This window comes from Aquarana catesbeiana, linkage group LG09, assembly GCF_042186555.1.
Source record: "Aquarana catesbeiana isolate 2022-GZ linkage group LG09, ASM4218655v1, whole genome shotgun sequence".
In the NCBI taxonomy this organism is placed as follows: domain Eukaryota; kingdom Metazoa; phylum Chordata; class Amphibia; order Anura; family Ranidae; genus Aquarana; species Aquarana catesbeiana.
In genome coordinates, this window is record NC_133332.1 from 220,353,631 (window position 1) to 220,376,476 (window position 22,846).

Below are 22,846 nucleotides of genomic sequence, written 5' to 3' on the forward strand. Positions count from 1 at the left end.
CTCAGCTGACAGCCAGGAAGGGTGATGACATGAATCCATTGGGATATAGCCATTCCTGTCCGTATTTTTGAAGAAGGTGGACGTTATAATAGTATCATCTACAATAGAGATCTTTAAATCCAGAAAATGAATTTCTTTGGAGCCAATTTCGTAACTGAGTTGAATGCCCCTGCTGTTATCATTCAAATAATTTAAATACGAAACAGCAGAGGATTCATCCCCCGCCCACATAAACAAAATGTCATCAATAAAATTGTTTCCACATTCTGGTCTGCGTTCTTTCAAGGACCACATCCTCCTCTCATTTGGCCATGAAGAGGTTGGCCATACGAGGGGGCTTTTTTAGTGTGTATAGTCCATATCTGTGTGTTGACAATATCGTTTTTGGCACTGGAGGAGTAGTTTGAATTACCTGTTATTTATTACACACTACTGAACATTGTTTTGGACAGCACTGGGACTATTGTACATTGCCATATAGGATTATTTAGGCAATTCTATATATCAGGACGATCTGATTGATTGCACTACCACTATACTTGTATTTTATTTTTCACAAGTGGATTTAATATTTGTTTTCAGCAGCGCAACACATTGTTTCATTTTACCTATTGATACTGTATATGTGAAGAACACACATTGTAGCGATTGCAGCAGCTGACACTATTCAAACTTTTAATTATCTGATTTTGGCAGCGCACTGGTTGTTTTTCCTTTCCTATATATGATGTAGCCAGGCAAAAATTATGGTAGTTTTCTTAGGGGTGCCACTGTCAACTGAGGGTCAGGGAAGCTACTTGTTGGTACTCTGAACCTGCTGGAAAAGAACAGGCCCAAGATAGTTGAAAGGAGCTTCCTTAATCCCCCAGGAGATATTTAATCACTTCAATACCAGGCTTAATCTGGCACTTCTCTCCTACATGTAAAAATCATCATTTTTTTGCTAGAAAATTACTCAGAACCCCCAAACATTATATATGTCGGTCAATGGAACTTTTTATCTTGCACGGTATTTGCGCAATAATTTTTCAAACGCCTTTTTTTGGAAAAAAAAACAAAAACAAAACAGTAAAGTTAGCCCAATTTTTTTGTATAATGTGAAGATGATGTTACGCGGAGTAAATAGATACCTAACATGTCACGCTTTAAAATTGCACACGCTCATGGAATGGCGCCAAACTTCGGTACTTAAAAATCTCCATAGGCAACGCTTTGAAAATTTTTACAGGTTACCAGTTTAAAGTTACAGAGGAGGTCTAGTGCTAGAATTGTTGCACACGCTCTAACGCACGCGGCGATACCTCACATGAATGGCGTTTACATATGTGGGCGGGGCTTACGCGTGTGTTCGCTTCTAAATGCGAGCTACTGGGGACAAGGGCGTTTTAAATATTTTTGTTTTTTTATTATTTTACTTAATTTTTTTTATTTTTACACTTTTTTTTACATTTTTTTTTATAGATTTTATTCCTATTACAAGAAATGTAAACATCCCTAATAATAGGAATCTATTGTGACAGGTCCTCTTTACGAGAGATGCGGGGTCAATAAGACCCCACATCTCTCGTCCAGGCTGGAAAGCATGAGATCGAGAAAAAAAATTCACCGATCTCATGCTGACAGCCGCAAACGCGGCTTTGTTTACTTCCGGGAAGCCGGGCGTGACATCATAACGACGCTCCCGGGCCTCCAACAGTCATAGAGATGACTGGTGACCATTTGGTCACCGGAAATCTCTATCGTCATCATCCGGCGCTGGCCGATTCTTTCTCCGGGCTCCCGATGGCATGGGAGAGCCCTGAGAAGCACCGGATGGCGGCGAGAGAGGGGGACGTCCCCTCCCGTCGCCTATAAGAACGATTAAGTGGCGAAACTGCCGCTATGATCATTCTTATCTATGCACAGAATCGCCGGCTGAAAAGAATGATATTTGAATGATGCCTGTAGCTGCAGGCATCATCCAGATATCCCCTCACAAATTCAAGGACATCATATGACGCCCTAAGGTATTGAAGTGGTTAAAGACAACTGTACCCTTAAGAAAACCCTCCTAATTTCAACTTTTCTATTGACATCGGTACATTTTACAGTGAAATTGTGAAAAATGCTTTGCTTTCCAATAACATTCAGGCAAAGTTAAAACTCTTCATGTTGTCCATCTCAAGTTAGGAACTATACACACAAACAGTGCTGCCAGCCTTGGATTGATAGTCATTTTTCTATTCTTGCTACTCTGCAGTTTGTGCTGCTTTCTAAGTTTGTTTCCTCCAGACACCACTGTGCAGGGTGAGATATTCAGTCTAGTTTTCATCAGGATCTGAGGTTGTTATATTGTGGAGCACTTTGGAGCCATTATTAGTGACATTGTGTGGTGCTAAATAACCAAAAGTCCGTCATACCTAAAGTCTGCCATACACATTAGAGAATGGTTGGACATGCAGGCACTTAAGGTCTCTAAAAAAAATATGCCACCTTATACCATTTGTGTGTTAACATAAAGTGACACTAAACTCTGGTTTAACACTTTCCCTGCCTGCTGCTAAGTCCATATGCTGTATGGACCTGATATTTCTCCTTCTGCTATGAGCTCATGGTCACTTCAGTGACCATGAGCTCATAGCAAAACAGATAGCTCTGTTTAGTGGCTAAAACGCCACTGATCAGAGTTATTTACCTCAAATGTGACCCCCGCCAATGCCAATGCCGATGCCGCTGCTTCTGTGTCTCCAGCCTCTCCAGCCTCTCCATCCCCCGGCGCTGTTCTTCTGCCTCTCCCCCACTCTTCTGTCCCAATCCCCTGCCAATTCACCACCCCCCCACACAGCACCATCGATCCAACCCCCCCTCTATCCCCAATCCTCTGTGGCTACCCACTGACTTCAGGTGCTGCAGGCAGTCACAATAATAAAATAAAAAAAGCAATGGAAAAATTCCAAAAATGGCTAGGCCACCTGAGTCTAAAAGTGGAGTGCAGGGTAAAAAGAAATATATAAAACTCTTTAAAATATAAAAATTTCAATTCCTAACCTAGAAAAGTACCTTCTATTGCTCTTAGCCTGGTCCCTTGCTCACTCCCTAGATGGACTAGGGATTATGGGATTTATAGTGTATGAATTATTTTTGAAGAATAGGGATATCGCTAAGTTTAAACTAGAATTCGATGTGAGAAACCCACGATCCGCACGTGTTTCCCCCACCGCATTAAAATTATACTGCCCTTGTGACCTGTAGCAGGTATCAGTACAGTCTTAACCACACCACAAATGCAGGTCACAAACGCAGTGCATTTGCCTGCACCAAATCGCATGGTACAAAACGGTCATTCGATCCGCTTGCAGTGAGTTCCCAAAATTGCTGCATGCAAAGTTAATGGGCTCAAATCACACCACACTGAATCGCATGTGAATTGTACAGGAATGCGGTGAACATTCCAGTGCGATTCATATACGATTCAGTGTGAACCTAGGCTTAGCTGTGGTTCATGCCAGTGCGGCTTTGAAATCATGCTACTTCAGCGTGATTTCAAAGCCGCAAATCAGTGCGATTTGCACCTCTGATTACATTGCGACTTTGTTTAACAGAAGTCTATGCAAGTCGCAATGAAATTTAAAAAAGTAGTGCAGTAGTGTCTCTGCAACATGAGTCACAGCAATTTGAACTGTTCCATTGCCGGCAGTGGGGTGCGACCTGTCATGCGATTTGGAACTCTCAAATCACATAACAAATCACACCGGTGTGAATGAAGGCTAACTGTCACTGACCTTGAAATGATTGATTTTTTCCTGCAAAATTGTTACACTTAGTTAGAATGAAAACGTACCCCCCTGGAGATCCTCCTCCACGTTCTCTCTGTTTTTCACCAGATCCTGCAACTCTTTTTGCATTTCTTCATGAGCTGTACACAGAAAAAAAAATCATGACCACCCACACAGGACAGGCATCACTGTACATGAACAATATGTCAAATCTATATCAAGAACTACTTTAAAGCGGAGTTTTTGACAGGTACTCGCCCCCCACTTTCATAAAACTCCGCCGCGGTGAGTTCCCTTGGAAGTTCGGCCCCCTCCTCCTTTCCCTGCCGCCGGGCCAGTTATAAAGTGCAGCACGCTTCGCGCATGCGCAGTAGGGATCCGGCTATGAACCTGAAAGGCTTTACTGCCGGCTTCCCTCAACATGAATGGCGGCAGCAGCACCTGAGAGCCGACCTGAAAATCGGCTGGGGTGCCGACATCGTGGGATCCCTGGACAAGCAAGTGTCCTAATATTAAAAGTCAGCAGCTACAGCATTTGTAGTTGCTGACTTTACATTTTTCGTGGAGGGGGGCAGAACAGAATAAAATAAAAGGGGACACACTATATATATATATATATATATATATATATATATATATATGTATATATTATATACAGTATCTCACAAAAGTGAGTAAACCCCAAACATTTTTGTAAATATTTTATTATATCTTTTCATGTGACAACACTGAAGAAATTACAGTTTTCTACAATCTAAAGTAGTGAGTGTACAGCTTGTTTTTTTTTTTTAACAGAACAGTTTATTAGACAAATCAGCATTACAGTTCAATTATCTACAGCAATTACAGTACATAGTTCAAATCATCAAAATGTGCATCTTATCCTTGGATTGCAAACCAATAACTGCTTACCGGTGCCGAGCAAATCAAGGAGAGACAGTTATACCAAATAACAATCACTAGCAATTCCTCAAGGTTTCTCCCTCAGCCCTTAACCATTGTATAGTGCAGGATCCTAAAAAGGGAGGGGGGGATGAGGGGGGGAGCAGTAACCAGCCTGTGGGGCTGTTATGTTAGTCAAACCGGAGGGGGGTCCGAATCATAGCACCCATTCGACCAGGAGGACCAGATTTTATCAAACTTCCCCGGGCACTGTCTGCCCTCGTAGGTCATTCTGTACAGGGGCAGTACCGAATTTACTGAGTGCTGCCAAGAGGCACAGGTAGGGGGATCTTCTGATTTCCAGTTCAAGAGAATTTCCCATCTGGCATAGTACAGTGAAAAAGTCAGGCATAATTTACTATACCTATCTCCATCTACATCTTCCATATGGCTCAGCAACAGTATACTCGGGTCAACCCACATACTTGTCCCAGTTATGTCTGTCAGTTTGGAGGCTACAGCTTCCCAACAGGGTCAGAGCTTTGGACAGGACCAGACCATGTGCCAGAACGTACCTATTTCTTGCTTACATCTTTGACAGTTTGAAATCTCTTTGTGGGTAGATACGTGCCAGCCTCTTTGGGGTATAATTGGCCCTATGAAGAAGTTTAAATTGTATGAATCTATCTCTCGCTGCGATCATAGATGGAATATAAGAGATCATAGATGGAATATAAGAGGAAAGGCACTACTCCCACTCCTCTTCACCCAGGGACAGAATATCAGCCCTCCACCCATCCCATGTTTTGGTAAGTTTGGTGTCGTACTCCACACTAAGATAAAGGTATAAGAAAGAGAACGTCCCATTTCCCTAGAAATCAGGAGGCGCTCTATGGAGTCTGACTCCAATGTTAAGGACTCAGGGAATTGGGCCTCAAAGGCATGTTTCGGATGCCAGTACCGGAACTGGAAGGAGTGTGATAAAGTGTAAGATCGTCTCAGTTCTTGGAAAGGCATCAGTCTACCTTCAAGGACTATATGTCTCAAGGTGATGATCCCCTTTTTTGCTCAGAGATATGGGTCCGGAATACTATTCAGGTGGGGCAACATAGGGTTACCCCACAGGGGCATGTGTGGTGACAAATGGTTAGGGCACCTGTATATTGTCCGGGCCTCCTGCCATACCTCCACTGTGGGCTGCATGAGGGTCGTCATGCAGGGGCTGGCCCTAAGACCCCAAAATGGCAAGTTACTGAAGGCTGCATAAGAACGCAGAATTGCCGCCTCCAGGGTGACCACTGGATTTTGTCTAGGCTGGGAGAACCACTACCTTACAGTGACCAGGACAGCCGCCCAATAATACAGTAGAAAGTTCGGGAGTGCCAATCCCCCTCCAGCCAGAGGGAGGTACAGTATCTGTCTCGCCACACGGGGAGGCCTCCCAGCCCACACAAAGGATATCAGTAAACTCTCTAGCCTTCTGAAGAATGACCTAAGGATATGTGAGGGGGTGTTTCGGAAAAAAATATAGGAATTTTGGGAGATATTAATATCTGTTCCCCTGCCCGGCATGAAGCCAGTCTGGTCCGAGTGTACCAGAGCCGTTATGACCGAATTCAGCCTGATCGCCAGGATTTTGGCTAATATTTTGGCGTTGACGTTCAGCAGGGATATGGGGCAATACGAGGAGCACAGGGTGGGATCCTTCCCTGGTTTGGGGATCACCACTATGGCTGCTTCCCGCATTGTGTCAGGGAGCTTCTCCGACCGCGACGACGCAGCAAACAGGGTATGGATTCTAACAGTGAGTTCTTCCACATAATGTTTGTAGAATTCCGCAGGAATTCCATCAGGCCCCGGTGTTTTACCAGTCTGAATGGATTTAAGGGCCCTCTGGATTTCCAACACCGTCATGGGTGCATCAAGCTGTGTACGATAGGTTGATGTAAGGACTGGCATGTCAATATCTTCCAGATAGTCTGTCAGGTCCTCATCCCTGTAGTCTACCCTGGAGCTATAGAGGGCTCTATAATAGTCCGCAAAGCACTGTGTCAGGAAATGTTCCATCCGCTGGTAATTTCTGTTATTTGGCATGCAGTACTGAGGTCCACCAGCAGGTGTCTCCTGGCAGTTTGGAACTGTCAGGAGAGCTTTTCCCTGTTAATGTTATGTCATCTTTGGGCCGCAGTACTGGCGTCCACCAGCGGATGGATCCTGGCAGTATGGAGCAGGTATTCCCCTCTGCAGACAGGTGTCACCTGACGTTAATTAGCAGAGCTGCAGTACAAATACCCGGCAATTGCACACTTATGTTGCCCTGGTATTGTCCTTGAGCCTTGATCTGTATCCTGTTACCCTGATCCTGTAGTCTGAACCTGTACCTGAAGCCTGATTCCTGGAACCTGTTGATCCTGTTTCCTGTCCGTTACCTGAACCCTGGACTCTGGACTCTGAGCCTTGTACCTGACCCGTCCCTCCTGTCATCCATCCATCCTCTCTTGTCCTGTTTATCTCCCTTCCCAGCTACTGATTCCCTGTTTATGACCCTGGCCTGGCTTGACTACGATTCTGGTACTCCGTCTTGCTACATATGCTGGTTGGTTTTATATCACTGATTGTTTGGTTGTTCACTTGTATTTGTGGTGTGTTCACATATGCATTTTCCTTAAATAAACGTACTTTCACCTATTTATGTCTGGTTCACTCTGTCGCAGTCACACAGTTCTGGTCACATCTGGTTTATATCAAAAAATGAGAACTCAAACCAACACGCCCTTCTTGAGTTCTCACCACTGCGCTCAATGCCAGACAGAGGGATGTTAACCCCCTATAAAGGGTGTGAAAAAAATGTAAAAAAATATATGTGAAACAAATGTGTAAAAAAACTAATGAAGTGCATCCAAAGCTGCCACTTATTAAATAAACAGTACAGAACTTCCTATTGTTTCCAAGAGCCCAAATGCGCCCCTGTGAATCAATATAAGTGGCGCTAAATGACAGTGATTAAACCATCCAATGCTCAGAAAGTGGTCTAGTGCATCTATCTAAAAAAAGAGGAAATCAATGCATAAGACTATCTATATCAGAAAAAGCACTATTCAATATACAATATAACAGTGGAAATTGTAACAGTGTATGTGAAGATGTGCCATACACAAAGCAATTTCAATTGCAAATAAAATCAAAGGTGAGACCAGGTAGTATAGTCCATAAAAAGTCCATAGACAGGTCACCGTGCAGGAAATGTGATATATCTGGAAACAGTCCACCAATTCACTTAGTGTCAGTGACTCCACTCCCCTTGAATTCAACACTCACCGACTCAAAATGCCTCACACTCTCGTGTTTTGGCAAAAAAGCATGGGTGTATAGTTGGTCATCTGAGAGTGTAAGCTCCGAATTCCTTATTTATCCCAGTGTCACCTCAATGCATAGAAAAAACTCAACATAGTGTGATACCGTAAAACATATAAAATTTATAAAACTTAAAAACCTTCAATCATTGCACTCACAAGAAAACTCTTGAATCAAACCGAAATGACACTGCAAAGCAAATTCCAACTCAATCCTCCTCTGTGAAACGCCCAGCACTACTGTGGAAAGAGGGTCGCGGCGGACCCCAAAGAAAAAGGTTGGATGGGTTCTCACCCCTCTTCACTGACGCTTTGCTGGTGTGGATCTCCTGCTGACCTGCACGCCCAAGACGCGGCTCCTATAGCGCCTTCAAAAGCTCTCGCCGGTATCCGGAGATGCACCGCAACGTCCCGTCCTTCACTAGCTGTTAATAGTGGATGCCGTACAGCCACGCCCCGACATGTTTCGTCATAACTGACTTCCTCATGGGATTGGCTGTACGGTACGGCACCTCCCACTCTTATACCCCTCCCGTCTATCGACGTAGCTGTATGTAAATCTCCCTTCACGTTCCCAGGTGTCCCCGCAGCCCTCAACGCAGCGGCGCTGGGCCGATCACATTCCCCAGAGGGCACTTTTATTACAAAATATCCCAAAGAATGTCGGAACAAGTATAGCTAACCATGTTGCATAAACTGGGTTACAAACAAAGATCGCAAAAGAAGCTTTCACTCAAAGCGCTATTCCTAGGATCATGGTTAACAATATATATTAATCGTAGTTCTAGAATATACCCCACTTACTAGTATAAAAATTCATCCAGAGGTGTTGTACTTAAAAGCTCAACCTGACATACTATATTAAATGATCAATCAGTGCAGCCCATACAGTGCCCGATCAGAGCTATAAGTTGGGCTATTTCCCTAAACTCCCCCCATTACTCCTAAAATGAACTAAGGGTGAAAAAGTGATAGTGAGTTCTTTCATAAATCCATAAATCATTAAACATATAATGTATATGGTAGTTCAAAAGTATTGTGTGCTTAGTGAATCTCTATATAATCTTAGGGTATCTCTACACTGTTAAATAGTGACAGAGCCCTCTAGTGGTGAAATTAAAGAAGACTCCCTAGTTTTCTCTTTCAAAAACCAAAGATTGAACCGCACAATTACCACCCCCTGTATAAGTGTGGCCCACTATTCCTCCTAATGTGCTAAATCAGTGTAAGCATGATGATCATGCAGTGAACAAATATCAAAAAATCCATAATTTAATACCTCAATTAATGATAAAGTGAAAGAAAAAAAAAAAAAAAAAAAAAAAAGGTTGTCTCTATGGGTGCATTATTCAAAAATCATTAATGAAGCAGTTCAAATCTACTTCAATATTCAAGCCCCTGGGGGCAAGACTTTTCAGGCGATATATCCATAGGGTTTCCCTTTGTGAGAGGTCCCTAACTCTATTAGACCCTCTCCAAGATGGATATACACAGTCTAATCCACAGAATTGTGCTAAGGAGGGATCTTGATGGTGTTTCTCTCTAAAATGTAGCGATACACTATGGTTTTTGAAGCCATTTTTGATGTTCGTGAGATGTTCAGAAATTCGGACTCGGAGTAGTCGTTTTGTCCGTCCAACATACAGTAGCCCACATGGGCACCATAGAAGATAAACGACGTGTGAGGAATTACATGAGATATATTCCTTAATTTCAAAGGTTTCCTGGTCTGTGCTGGTGACAGAGGTCATTCCCCTATTGGAGATCCTTACAGTTTTACAACACACACACTTCCTACATGGGTAAAAGCCTTGTAGGTTGATCCTTAAAGTCTGTTGTCCTGGGGGGTCCAAAATCTTTCTTACCACTTTATCCCCAAAATTTGGGGCTCGTCTATAGACGAATTTGGGTGATGAGGGTAAGATTTGGCCCAGGTGTCTATCACGACCTAAAATGTGCCAATGTTTTCTAAATATAGTCTCAATGTCCCTATACTGAAAATGGAATCCTGTGATGAACCTAATTTGATGTTGGGCACTACCACCTGTTGGATGTCCTCTCCCAAAACACTGATCTCTGGGTGTGAGTGCTACCTCCTGTATTGTGTTATCCAATGTCTGTTCTCGGTAACCCTTCTGTATGAATTTATCCTTTAATATTTTAACTTGGGTGTGGTAGTCCTCTAACTCGGTACAGTTTCTTCGTACCCTGAGTATTTGCCCCTTCGGTATATTGCGGATCCAAGTGGGGTGGTGCCCACTTGTGATGGTCAAATAGCTGTTGCGATCCGTGGGCTTGAAATAGATTTTTGTCTTTAAACTATTAGCATTCCTTTCTATGGTTACATCTAGAAAGTTGACCGAAGTGTCGCTAATTTGGTAATCTAATTTGATGCCATTGGAGTTATCATTCAAATGCCCCAAAAAATCAATCGCTGATTCTTTTGATCCTTCCCAGATGAACATCAAATCATCTATGAAGCGACGATAGAACTTCAGCTGGGGTCTTTGGGTATTAAATACTCGCTTGTCTTCCCACTCGGCCATGAACAGGTTGGCGAGGCTGGGAGCATATTTAGCTCCCATAGCCACGCCAACCTGTTGTGAAAAGAAAAAACCGTGGTACCAAAAATAATTGTGGGACATGCAAAAGTCCAGAGCATGTCCCAAAAAACGCTTTTGCATATGGGGGATTTCATCCCTCTTGCTGAGTGCCCAATTCAGTGCCAGCAGTGCATCCTCATGTTGTATGATGGTATATAATGAGGATACATCAGCCGTCACCAAATATGTCTCTCCTTCAGGGTTGATGACCACTTCCCTCAAGAGTTGCAACAGGTCTGATGTATCCTTCAAATAAGCTTTGGTGGTAAGGACGCTAGACTGCAAAAATATGTCTAAATACTCTCCCAAGCGTGCCGTAACAGAACCTATCCCTTTCACAATTGGGCGGGCGGGGGGTGTTTGCACGTTCTTGTGGATTTTCGGTAGTGTGTAGATGATTGGGATCCTGCACACTGAGGGCACCAGATAGCGCTTCTCTTTACTACCCAAAACGCTAATCTGGTGACCCCATTCCACCAACGCACTCAATTGTGTTCTATACGCTTCCGTTGGGTCAACTCCCAGTTTCTTGTATGTAATTCTATCCCCCAAGAGTTCCATGAGCTGATGGTGATAGAAATCTTTATTCATTAGGACCACCCCACCTCCCTTATCCGCCGGGCGGATGATGATATTTTTCTTATCTTCCAAAGATTTTAAACCATCCTTGATATACCTCGGATTTACCATTTTCTTGACAGGGAGCTCCTCGATGTCTTTCAACACCAAGTGCTTGAATACCTCTATGAAGTGATTGTTCGATAATTGTGGATTGAAAATTGACCTGTTCTTCAGGCCACTATCAATTCTCTGTCCTCCTACATTCGCCCTAACCCCTGACTCCACAGGGTGACTGAGAAAATATTTTTTTAAATTAAGTGTTCTGATAAATTTGTGTGTATCAATGTAAGTTTCAAACTTGTTCATCACTCTCCTGGGGGCACATTTAAGACCAGTTTGTAATATATTTAATTCCTTCTCGTTTAACTTAACCTCACTCAGATTGTATATACCCGTATCTACATGTCCCTTGGTCTTTTCCTTGGGTTGTCTGCGTCTGCCTGCCCGACATCCCCTTCTCCTCTTTGATAAGGGGTAAACTCTCGATTTGGGAACTGTGGGGGCCCAGTGACATTGCCTCCCCTGTGTTCCCCTGGGTGTATGTTCCTCCTTGGTGTTCCACCCCCCCTCCCCCCCCTCCCCGTTGTCCTAAAAAAGGTTCCTGTTGATGTTGTATTCTATATTCTTCATCCATTAATGGTTGATACCTATTATACAGTGGTACATAATAGTTGGGTTCAGGAGGAGGATAGTGATGCCATTGTTGGGGGTGATCCATGGTTCGTCCCCCCCCTCCCCTTTTTTGTTGATGTGAATGGGGTGAGGAGTAACCATACTGTTGTGAGTACCCCCCATTACTAGGTCTGGTTGGACCTACTGATTGATAATAATCACTATGGCGATGATCCCTGTTACCTGGGGTATTGTCATTCCGATTAAGGTTGGGCCTAATGTACCTCTATTGTTGATGCCCCTAGGGGGTGCGTTTTTGGTTTGGTGAGTTTGTACAGTGGTTCTGACGGGCTCTCCCTCTTTAATGATATTGTCAGTCTCAGTGTTTTCAATATTTGAGTTCTGCCAGGCATAGACCTCATTGGAGTCCCTATTGTATTTTTTCACTTTTTTCTTTTGGGTTTCTCGATCTATTTTTTCTAATTTCTTTTGCATGTTGATGTTAAATTCTTTCATCTGATTGGACTCCTTAATTGGTTCCAACTTACTCTGCAAAGCAGTGATTTTCTCTTTAATTTTACTAAGCTTGATCTGTTTTCTCTTTAAAACAAGGGTTTGTAATTCCCTTCCTACTTTGTTAAAAAATTCAAACCACTCATCCATAAACACTTGTTCGTTGAGCCCATCCTGGGGTGCTACTTCCCATCTTAGGTCCTGAAAGATGAGATTTTCCCTTAAATAATGCTCAAATGTGAAGACATCCCACCATGTTTTAATCTGCTTTTCCAGCAGATTATCTAAATTTTTTAAAATACTCGTGTAGTCTTCCTCACAGTCGGTCATTTCATGACTAGTGGAGAAGACAGATTCGGGGTTCATTTGTCTGTTGGATAAAAAGTTGATGGCATCCATGGCTGCAGGTGGTTGAAGATAGTATAATATATCAAAAAATGAAAACTCAAACCAACACGCCCTTCTTGAGTTCTCACCACTGCGCTCAATGCCAGACAGAGGGATGTTAACCCCCTATAAAGGGTGTGAAAAAAATGTAAAAAAATATATGTGAAACAAATGTGTAAAAAAACTAATGAAGTGCATCCAAAGCTGCCACTTATTAAATAAACAGTACAGAACTTCCTATTGTTTCCAAGAGCCCAAATGCGCCCCTGTGAATCAATATAAGTGGCGCTAAATGACAGTGATTAAACCATCCAATGCTCAGAAAGTGGTCTAGTGCATCTATCTAAAAAAAGAGGAAATCAATGCATAAGACTATCTATATCAGAAAAAGCACTATTCAATATACAATATAACAGTGGAAATTGTAACAGTGTATGTGAAGATGTGCCATACACAAAGCAATTTCAACTGCAAATAAAATCAAAGGTGAGACCAGGTAGTATAGTCCATAAAAAGTCCATAGACAGGTCACCGTGCAGGAAATGTGATATATCTGGAAACAGTCCACCAATTCACTTAGTGTCAGTGACTCCACTCCCCTTGAATTCAACACTCACCGACTCAAAATGCCTCACACTCTCGTGTTTTGGCAAAAAAGCATGGGTGTATAGTTGGTCATCTGAGAGTGTAAGCTCTGAATTCCTTATTTATCCCAGTGTCACCTCAATGCATAGAAAAAACTCAACATAGTGTGATACCGTAAAACATATAAAATTTATTCAACTTAAAAACCTTCAATCATTGCACTCACAAGAAAACTCTTGAATCAAACCGAAATGACACTGCAAAGCAAATTCCAACTCAATCCTCCTCTGTGAAACGCCCAGCACCACTGTGGAAAGAGGGTCGCGGCGGACCCCAAAGAAAAAGGTTGGATGGGTTCTCACCCCTCTTCACTGACGCTTTGCTGGTGTGGATCTCCTGCTGACCTGCACGCCCAAGACGCGGCTCCTATAGCGCCTTCAAAAGCTCTCGCCGGTATCCGGAGATGCACCGCAACGTCCCGTCCTTCACTAGCTGTTAATAGTGGATGCCGTACAGCCACGCCCCGACATGTTTCGTCATAACTGACTTCCTCATGGGATTGGCTGTACGGTACGGCACCTCCCACTCTTATACCCCTCCCGTCTATCGACGTAGCTGTATGCAAATCTCCCTTCACGTTCCCAGGTGTCCCCGCAGCCCTCAACGCAGCGGCGCTGGGCCGATCACATTCCCCAGAGGGCACTTTTATTACAAAATATCCCAAAGAATGTCGGAACAAGTATAGCTAACCATGTTGCATAAACTGGGTTACAAACAAAGATCGCAAAAGAAGCTTTCACTCAAAGCGCTATTCCTAGGATCATGGTTAACAATATATATTAATCGTAGTTCTAGAACATACCCCACTTACTAGTATAAAAATTCATCCAGAGGTGTTGTACTTAAAAGCTCAACCTGACATACTATATTAAATGATCAATCAGTGCAGCCCATACAGTGCCCGATCAGAGCTATAAGTTGGGCTATTTCCCTAAACTCCCCCCATTACTCCTAAAATGAACTAAGGGTGAAAAAGTGATAGTGAGTTCTTTCATAAATCCATAAATCATTAAACATATAATGTATATGGTAGTTCAAAAGTATTGTGTGTTTAGTGAATCTCTATATAATCTTAGGGTATCTCTACACTGTTAAATAGTGACAGAGCCCTCTAGTGGTGAAATTAAAGAAGACTCCCTAGTTTTCTCTTTCAAAAACCAAAGATTGAACCGCACAATTACCACCCCCTGTATAAGTGTGGCCCACTATTCCTCCTAATGTGCTAAATCAGTGTAAGCATGATGATCATGCAGTGAACAAATATCAAAAAATCCATAATTTAATACCTCAATTAATGATAAAGTGAAAGAAAAAAAAAAAAAAAATTTTTTTTAATTATATATATATATATATATATGTAGGAAGGCCAGTATGGTGGCCTGAATTTATGGGAGGAGCCCGGGGGGGGGGTACTTAAGCAGCCCGCTCACCTGTGGTGCTTGTCGGTTTCCTGTGCGCGATATACGTCACCAGGCCGACTATTCGATATACCAGCGTCCGCAAGTTCTTGCCTCGCAAGTTCCCGTATTCGATATTCCGTACTCAAAACTTTCGAAGTCCGCGTTTTTCGTTCGTAGTTGTACCACGCGTCTGGCTTGGCTGTCGCAGGTAAGGTCCCGTCGGACTTTTCGTTTTCATATCATGTCACTAAACCGTGATTTCAAATTTTCGTTTTCACTCGCATTTTACAAACTGCAGTGTGTATCGCATTTTACGTTTTATCAGTCATTTGTACCTCTGTCATGGTTATCATTTCATTTCCACGTATCACGTTCCGACATGAATTCAGTCGCATGGAAATGCACCGATTCGTCTCGGCGTGCCCCAGGATTGGCCTCATTTCTATACATGCTCCAGAGTTACGTTTTATCAGTCATACGTACCTCTGTCATGGTTATCATTTCATTTCCACGTATCACGTTCCGACATGAATTCAGTCGCATGGAAATGCACCGATTCGTCTCGGCGTGCCCCAGGATTGGCCTCATTTCTATACATGCTCCAGAGTTACGTTATTATCAGTCATTCGTACCTCTGTCATGGTTATCATTTCATTTCCACGTATCACGTTCCAACATGAATTCAGTCGCATGGAAATGCACCGATTCGTCTCGGCGTGCCCAGGATTGGCCACATTTCAGTACATGCTCCGGAGTCCGATTCGCAGTCAGTCGCTACAACAGCACGACCGATTCGAGCCTCCGTCATGGTAAACGATATGTTACATCCTCACTTACCGCGCTCCGTTTCGAATCCAGTCGCATCTTCGATGCACCGATTCATTACGGCGTGCCCCAGGGCTCGGCCTCATTTCTGATACATGCTCCAGAGTCCGGATCATAGCTAGTCGCAGACATCGGGGGATTGATCCATATCTCTGTCATGCAATTACTACCATTTCACTCCCACAACGCATCACCGTTCCGAAACCAGTCGCATCTGACATGCACCGATTCGTCACGAAATGCTTCGCTGGTTCCGATCGCATTTCATACCTATACCAGAGCTCGGTTGGTTGCCAGTCGCAAACACGGCACAACCAATTCGAGCCTCGGTCAAAATAATCATTTCTCTCATTTCATTTCATACTGCGCTCCGATTCGAATCCAGATGCATCAAACAGGCACCGATTCGTCCTGGGTGCACCAATGTTTTCAGTTGCCTCATTTCAATACATGCTCCAGAGCCCGGTTCACGGTCGAATAAATCATGACGACCAGGCCGGACCTCTGTCATGGAGTTCATTCATAATCAAGGCAAACATTTCGAATCATTTCATTGTCACAAGATTGCAAGCACCAATTATTCTGGCTACTTCGCCATTCGGTCTGCTCCCCAGCACGGTCTTACAAGCAGCCATATATTTAGCTTACTATGGGTTCTTGCGGCCTGGCGAATTCACCTCTAACAAACCCACAGACCAAGTACTATGCAGACGACACTTGCTTCGATACCAAGACCACTTCATCCTGCACCTCGAGGTCTCTAAAACCCAGCAAACGGGCTCAGGAGTGAACATTCACCTCTACAAAACCAACAACAGCTGGTGTCCAGTCGCCGTACTCAACCGACTCCTGTCACTCCTGCCTGAGCAACCAGACAGCAGTCCCCTTCTACCATTCCCAGTTAAACCCTTAAACGCCTCTCAGTTTGTGGAACACATAAGGATACTTCTCCGCAATCTTCACCTTAACCCTAGTCAGTATTTCGGACACTCTTTCCGCATCGGAGCAGCCTCCTCGGCGTCCCGCCACGGGGTTCCAGACCACATCATCAAAAGACTAGGCAGGTGGAAATCAGCCTGCTTCGCCCGGTATATTCCCAATCCACAAACAGAGATGGCACAGGCATTCTCCAAATTGGCTCAATAAATAACTGAAAACCAATAAAATTATAACCCTACCTGAATGTTTTTGCCCCCTTATTTTGGCATACCGGCCATTAGACCAAGGCACACTTTCAGGTCCATTTCATATGGTAAGTCCACACTTTCAGGTCTATTTCCGATGGTAAGTCTTATCTTTACTATAAGTGTTATCTATGTACATATCGGACATAGGGCTCCAACCATAAGTAGGAAGGCCAGTATGGTGGCCTGAATTTATGGGAGGAGCCCGGGGGGGTACTTAAGCAGCCCGCTCACCTGTGGTGCTTGTCGGTTTCCTGTGCGCGATACCCACCCTCCCATCCCCATTTCACAGCATTTCTCAAACTATTCATTTCATTCATTTCTCTTACAGAATAATCATTTCTTAAACCAGGGTATGCCCCCTTATTTTGGCATACCGGCCATTAGACCAAGGCACACTTTCAGGTCCATTTCATATGGTAAGTCCACACTTTCAGGTCTATTTCCGATGGTAAGTCTTATCTTTACTATAAGTGTTATCTATGTACATATCGGACATAGGGCTCCAACCATAAATATATATATATATATATAGTATCAAAGGTTGTCTCTATGGGTGCATTATTCAAAAATCATTAATGAAGCAGTTCAAATCTACTTCAATATTCAAGCCCCTGGGGGCAAGACTTTTCAGGCGATATATCCATAGGGTTTCCCTTTGTGAGAGGTCCCTAACTCTATTAGACCCTCTCCAAGATGGATATACACAGTCTAATCCACAGAATTGTGCTAAGGAGGTATCTTGATGGTGTTTCTCTCTAAAATGTAGCGATACACTATGGTTTTTGAAGCCATTTTTGATGTTCGTGAGATGTTCAGAAATTTGGACTCTGAGTAGTCGTTTCGTCCGTCCAACATACAGTAGCCCACATGGGCACCATAGAAGATAAACGACGTGTGAGGAATTACATGAGATATATTCCTTAATTTCAAAGGTTTCCTGGTCTGTGCTGGTGACAGAGGTCATTCCCCTATTGGAGACCCTTACAGTTTTACAACACACACACTTCCTACATGGGTAAAAGCCTTGTAGGTTGATCCTTAAAGTCTGTTGTCCTGGTGGGTCCAAAATCTTTCTTACCACTTTATCCCCAAAACTTGGGGCTCGTCTATAGACGAATTTGGGTGATGAGGGTAAGATTTGGCCCAGGTGTCTATCACGACCTAAAATGTGCCAATGTTTTCTAAATATAGTCTCAATGTCCCTATACTGAAAATGGAATCCTGTGATGAACCTAATTTGATGTTGGGCACTACCACCTGTTGGATGTCCTCTCCCAAAACACTGATCTCTGGGTGTGAGTGCTACCTCCTGTATTGTGTTATCCAATATCTGTTCTCGGTAACCCTTCTGTATGAATTTATCCTTTAATATTTTAACTTGGGTGTGGTAGTCCTCTAACTCGGTACAGTTTCTTCGTACCCTGAGTATTTGCCCCTTCGGTATATTGCGGATCCAAGTGGGGTGGTGCCCACTTGTGATGGTCAAATAGCTGTTGCGATCCGTGGGCTTGAAATAGATTTTTGTCTTTAAACCATTAGCATTCCTTTCTATGGTTACATCTAGAAAGTTGACCGAAGTGTCGCTAATTTGGTAATCTAATTTGATGCCATTGGAGTTATCATTCAAATGCCCCAAAAAATCAATCGCTGATTCTTTTGATCCTTCCCAGATGAACATCAAATCATCTATGAAGCGACAATAGAACTGGGAACTGGATCAAAAGAATCAGCGATTGATTTTTTGGGGCATTTGAATGATAACTCCAATGGCATCAAATTAGATTACCAAATTAGCGACACTTCGGTCAACTTTCTAGATGTAACCATAGAAAGGAATGCTAATGGTTTAAAGACAAAAATCTATTTCAAGCCTACGGATCGCAACAGCTATTTGACCATCACAAGTTGGCACCACCCCACTTGGATCCGCAATATACCGAAGGGGCAAATACTCAGGGTACGAAGAAACTGTACCGAGTTAGAGGACTACCACACCCAAGTTAAAATATTAAAGGATAAATTCATACAGAAGGGTTACCGAGAACAGACATTGGATAACACAATACAGGAGGTAGCACTCACACCCAGAGATCAGTGTTTTGGGAGAGGACATCCAACAGGTGGTAGTGCCCAACATCAAATTAGGTTCATCACAGGATTCCATTTTCAGTATAGGGACATTGAGACTATATTTAGAAAACATTGGCACATTTTAGGTCGTGATAGACACCTGGGCCAAATCTTACCCTCATCACCCAAATTCGTCTATAGACGAGCCCCAAGTTTTGGGGATAAAGTGGTAAGAAAGATTTTGGACCCACCAGGACAACAGACTTTAAGGATCAACCTACAAGGCTTTTACCCATGTAGGAAGTGTGTGTGTTGTAAAACTGTAAGGGTCTCCAATAGGGGAATGACCTCTGTCACCAGCACAGACCAGGAAACCTTTGAAATTAAGGAATATATCTCATGTAATTCCTCACACGTCGTTTATCTTCTATGGTGCCCATGTGGGCTACTGTATGTTGGACGGACGAAACGACTACTCCGAGTCCGAATTTCTGAACATCTCACGAACATCAAAAATGGCTTCAAAAACCATAGTGTATCGCTACATTTTAGAGAGAAACACCATCAAGATCCCTCCTTAGTACAATTCTGTGGATTAGACTGTGTATATCCATCTTGGAGAGGGTCTAATAGAGTTAGGGACCTCTCACAAAGGGAAACCCTATGGATATATCGCCTGAAAAGTCTTGCCCCCAGGGGCTTGAATATTGAAGTAGATTTGAACTGCTTCATTAATGATTTTTGAATAATGCACCCATAGAGACAACCTTTCATACTATAGATATATATATATATAATTAAAAAATTTTTTTTTTTTCTTTCACTTTATCATTAATTGAGGTATTAAATTATGGATTTTTTGATATTTGTTCACTGCATGATCATCATGCTTACACTGATTTAGCACATTAGGAGGAATAGTGGGCCACACTTATACAGGGGGTGGTAATTGTGCGGTTCAATCTTTGGTTTTTGAAAGAGAAAACTAGGGAGTCTTCTTTAATTTCACCACTAGAGGGCTCTGTCACTATTTAACAGTGTAGAGATACCCTAAGATTATATAGAGATTCACTAAGCACACAATACTTTTGAACTACCATATACATTATATGTTTAATGATTTATGGATTTATGAAAGAACTCACTATCACTTTTTCACCCTTAGTTCATTTTAGGAGTAATGGGGGGAGTTTAGGGAAATAGCCCAACTTATAGCTCTGATCGGGCACTGTATGGGCTGCACTGATTGATCATTTAATATAGTATGTCAGGTTGAGCTTTTAAGTACAACACCTCTGGATGAATTTTTATACTAGTAAGTGGGGTATGTTCTAGAACTACGATTAATATATATTGTTAACCATGATCCTAGGAATAGCGCTTTGAGTGAAAGCTTCTTTTGCGATCTTTGTTTGTAACCCAGTTTATGCAACATGGTTAGCTATACTTGTTCCGACATTCTTTGGGATATTTTGTAATAAAAGTGCCCTCTGGGGAATGTGATCGGCCCAGCGCTGCTGCGTTGAGGGCTGCGGGGACACCTGGGAACGTGAAGGGAGATTTGCATACAGCTACGTCGATAGACGGGAGGGGTATAAGAGTGGGAGGTGCCGTACCGTACAGCCAATCCCATGAGGAAGTCAGTTATGACGAAACATGTCGGGGCGTGGCTGTACGGCATCCACTATTAACAGCTAGTGAAGGACGGGACGTTGCGGTGCATCTCCGGATACCGGTGAGAGCTTTTGAAGGCGCTATAGGAGCCGTGTCTTGGGCGTGCAGGTCAGCAGGAGATCCACACCAGCAAAGCGTCAGTGAAGAGGGGTGAGAACCCATCCAACCTTTTTCTTTGGGGTCCGCCGCGACCCTCTTTCCACAGTGGTGCTGGGCGTTTCACAGAGGAGGACTGAGTTGGAATTTGCTTTGCAGTGTCATTTCGGTTTGATTCAAGAGTTTTCTTGTGAGTGCAATGATTGAAGGTTTTTAAGTTTTATAAATTTTATATGTTTTACGGTATCACACTATGTTGAGTTTTTTCTATGCATTGAGGTGACACTGGGATAAATAAGGAATTCGGAGCTTACACTCTCAGATGACCAACTATACACCCATGCTTTTTTGCCAAAACACGAGAGTGTGAGGCATTTTGAGTCGGTGAGTGTTGAATTCAAGGGGAGTGGAGTCACTGACACTAAGTGAATTGGTGGACTGTTTCCAGATATATCACATTTCCTGCACGGTGACCTGTCTATGGACTTTTTATGGACTATACTACCTGGTCTCACCTTTGATTTTATTTGCAATTGAAATTGCTTTGTGTATGGCACATCTTCACATACACTGTTACAATTTCCACTGTTATATTGTATATTGAATAGTGCTTTTTCTGATATAGATAGTCTTATGCATTGATTTCCTCTTTTTTTAGATAGATGCACTAGACCACTTTCTGAGCATTGGATGGTTTAATCACTGTCATTTAGCGCCACTTATATTGATTCACAGGGTCACATCTGGTTTATGACAGAATACCAGGGCCATCCCTGACCAGAAGTGGCTGCACAGGGGAATCATTTTGATTCAGTTGGTTGCAAACATGAATGCCGATGAGGTTATTTATTTTTCTCTGCTGGCATCTGAAAGTGGTGATTATTGCCGCCAGGCTTTGAAAGGATGGTCTAGTGACCAGTTGTTTGCCACTATACGTTCACGTTCGCTCACTCCCTGGTCGATCAGGGTTATATATTGTTTGGGGAGGTGCAGCCTTTGATCAAGATCTGTACTGAGCTGGCCCTGCCCTGTATTCCAGAGGGCCGTGTTGATTTCACTCCTCCTTTTGATTTGAATCAGGTTGTATCCCTAGTGTGGCTTTTTGAAGATGATCCAGCCGATTTTTGTGAGCACTACTCAGCCTGTTCCCCACAGGTGATTGCTGAGTGCATTGTGTCTGCTCAGTCTTTTGTTAGACAGGGAGAGTTAAAGGCACAGTTTGTACAACCTATACTTTCAGCATGGTCTGACATGATGCAAGCAGCTCCAGCCAAACAAACCATCTCTGCCACCAAACACCAGCCTACCCAAATGTATGTTTCCCCATCACCCATGTCAACCGCAGTTGATTCTGGTACTCCGTCTTGCTACATATGCTGGTTGGTTTTATATCACTGATTGTTTGGTTGTTCACTTGTATTTGTGGTGTGTTCACATATGCATTTTCCTTAAATAAACTTACTTTCATCTATTTATGTCTGGTTCACTCTGTCACAGGCACACAGTTCTGGTCACATCTGGTTTATGACACATTGATTAATTCCCTCTGGGGATGATACCAACTCTCCCATGGGATCTCTGATGTGTGAGATACTCATCCCTCCCGTCTGTTCCCTAGAGAGCCAGGCCAGCAGTCTCCTCGACCCTTCTCTCTGCTCAAAGACACGTTGGGACTGAGCAAGCAGTTTCTTTTGGGTAAGAGAGGTGCGGAGGATAAGGACCTCTCTAGTCAACAGTTGCAGGTGGGCATACTGCTGGGGTCCTAATAAAAAGTTCTTCGCCACTAGCTGCATATCTCTCAGCTTTCATCAAATCTGCCTTACGCTCCCTACGGACTCTGGCTATGATGATCTGGTACTGTCCTCTCGTAGTGGCCTTAAAAGGCGTCCCACACCGTCGTGGCATCAGCTGTGCCGGCATTGGTTGCCCAGTAACCAGTCAGTTCAGTGTAAAATTGGTTATTTACCGCGATGTCTGAGATCCAGAATCTGGATAGACTCCATAGTCTGGTAGAGGAGCCCACAGAGGGATCCAGGGTCATGAGCAGTGGCGCATGGTCAGAGATTCCTCTGGGAAATATTCGTATGTCTGTGACTCTCGGCAGGACCGGACCCCCCGCATATACCAGATCTATGTGAGAGAACGTCCTGTGGGAGGCCGAGTGGCATGTGTAAGCTCGGATATGGGGGTGTCTCCACCGCCACACATCCGTCAACCCGTAGG

The 22,846-nt window shown here is 43.3% G+C and overlaps 1 protein-coding gene across 3 annotated transcripts in view; it reads right to left on the reverse strand.

Annotated features, from left to right (window-relative positions):
• The window catches only part of LOC141108281 (synaptonemal complex central element protein 1-like), a 202,396-nt gene that overhangs the window by 148,978 nt on the left and 30,572 nt on the right, over positions 1 to 22,846 (reverse strand). For all 3 annotated transcript variants that reach the window (XM_073599753.1, XM_073599754.1, XM_073599752.1), the window contains exon 2: positions 3,821 to 3,895. In XM_073599753.1, the coding sequence (XP_073455854.1) occupies positions 3,821 to 3,895 (75 nt within the window). The remainder of the gene's footprint in view (positions 1 to 3,820; positions 3,896 to 22,846) is intronic.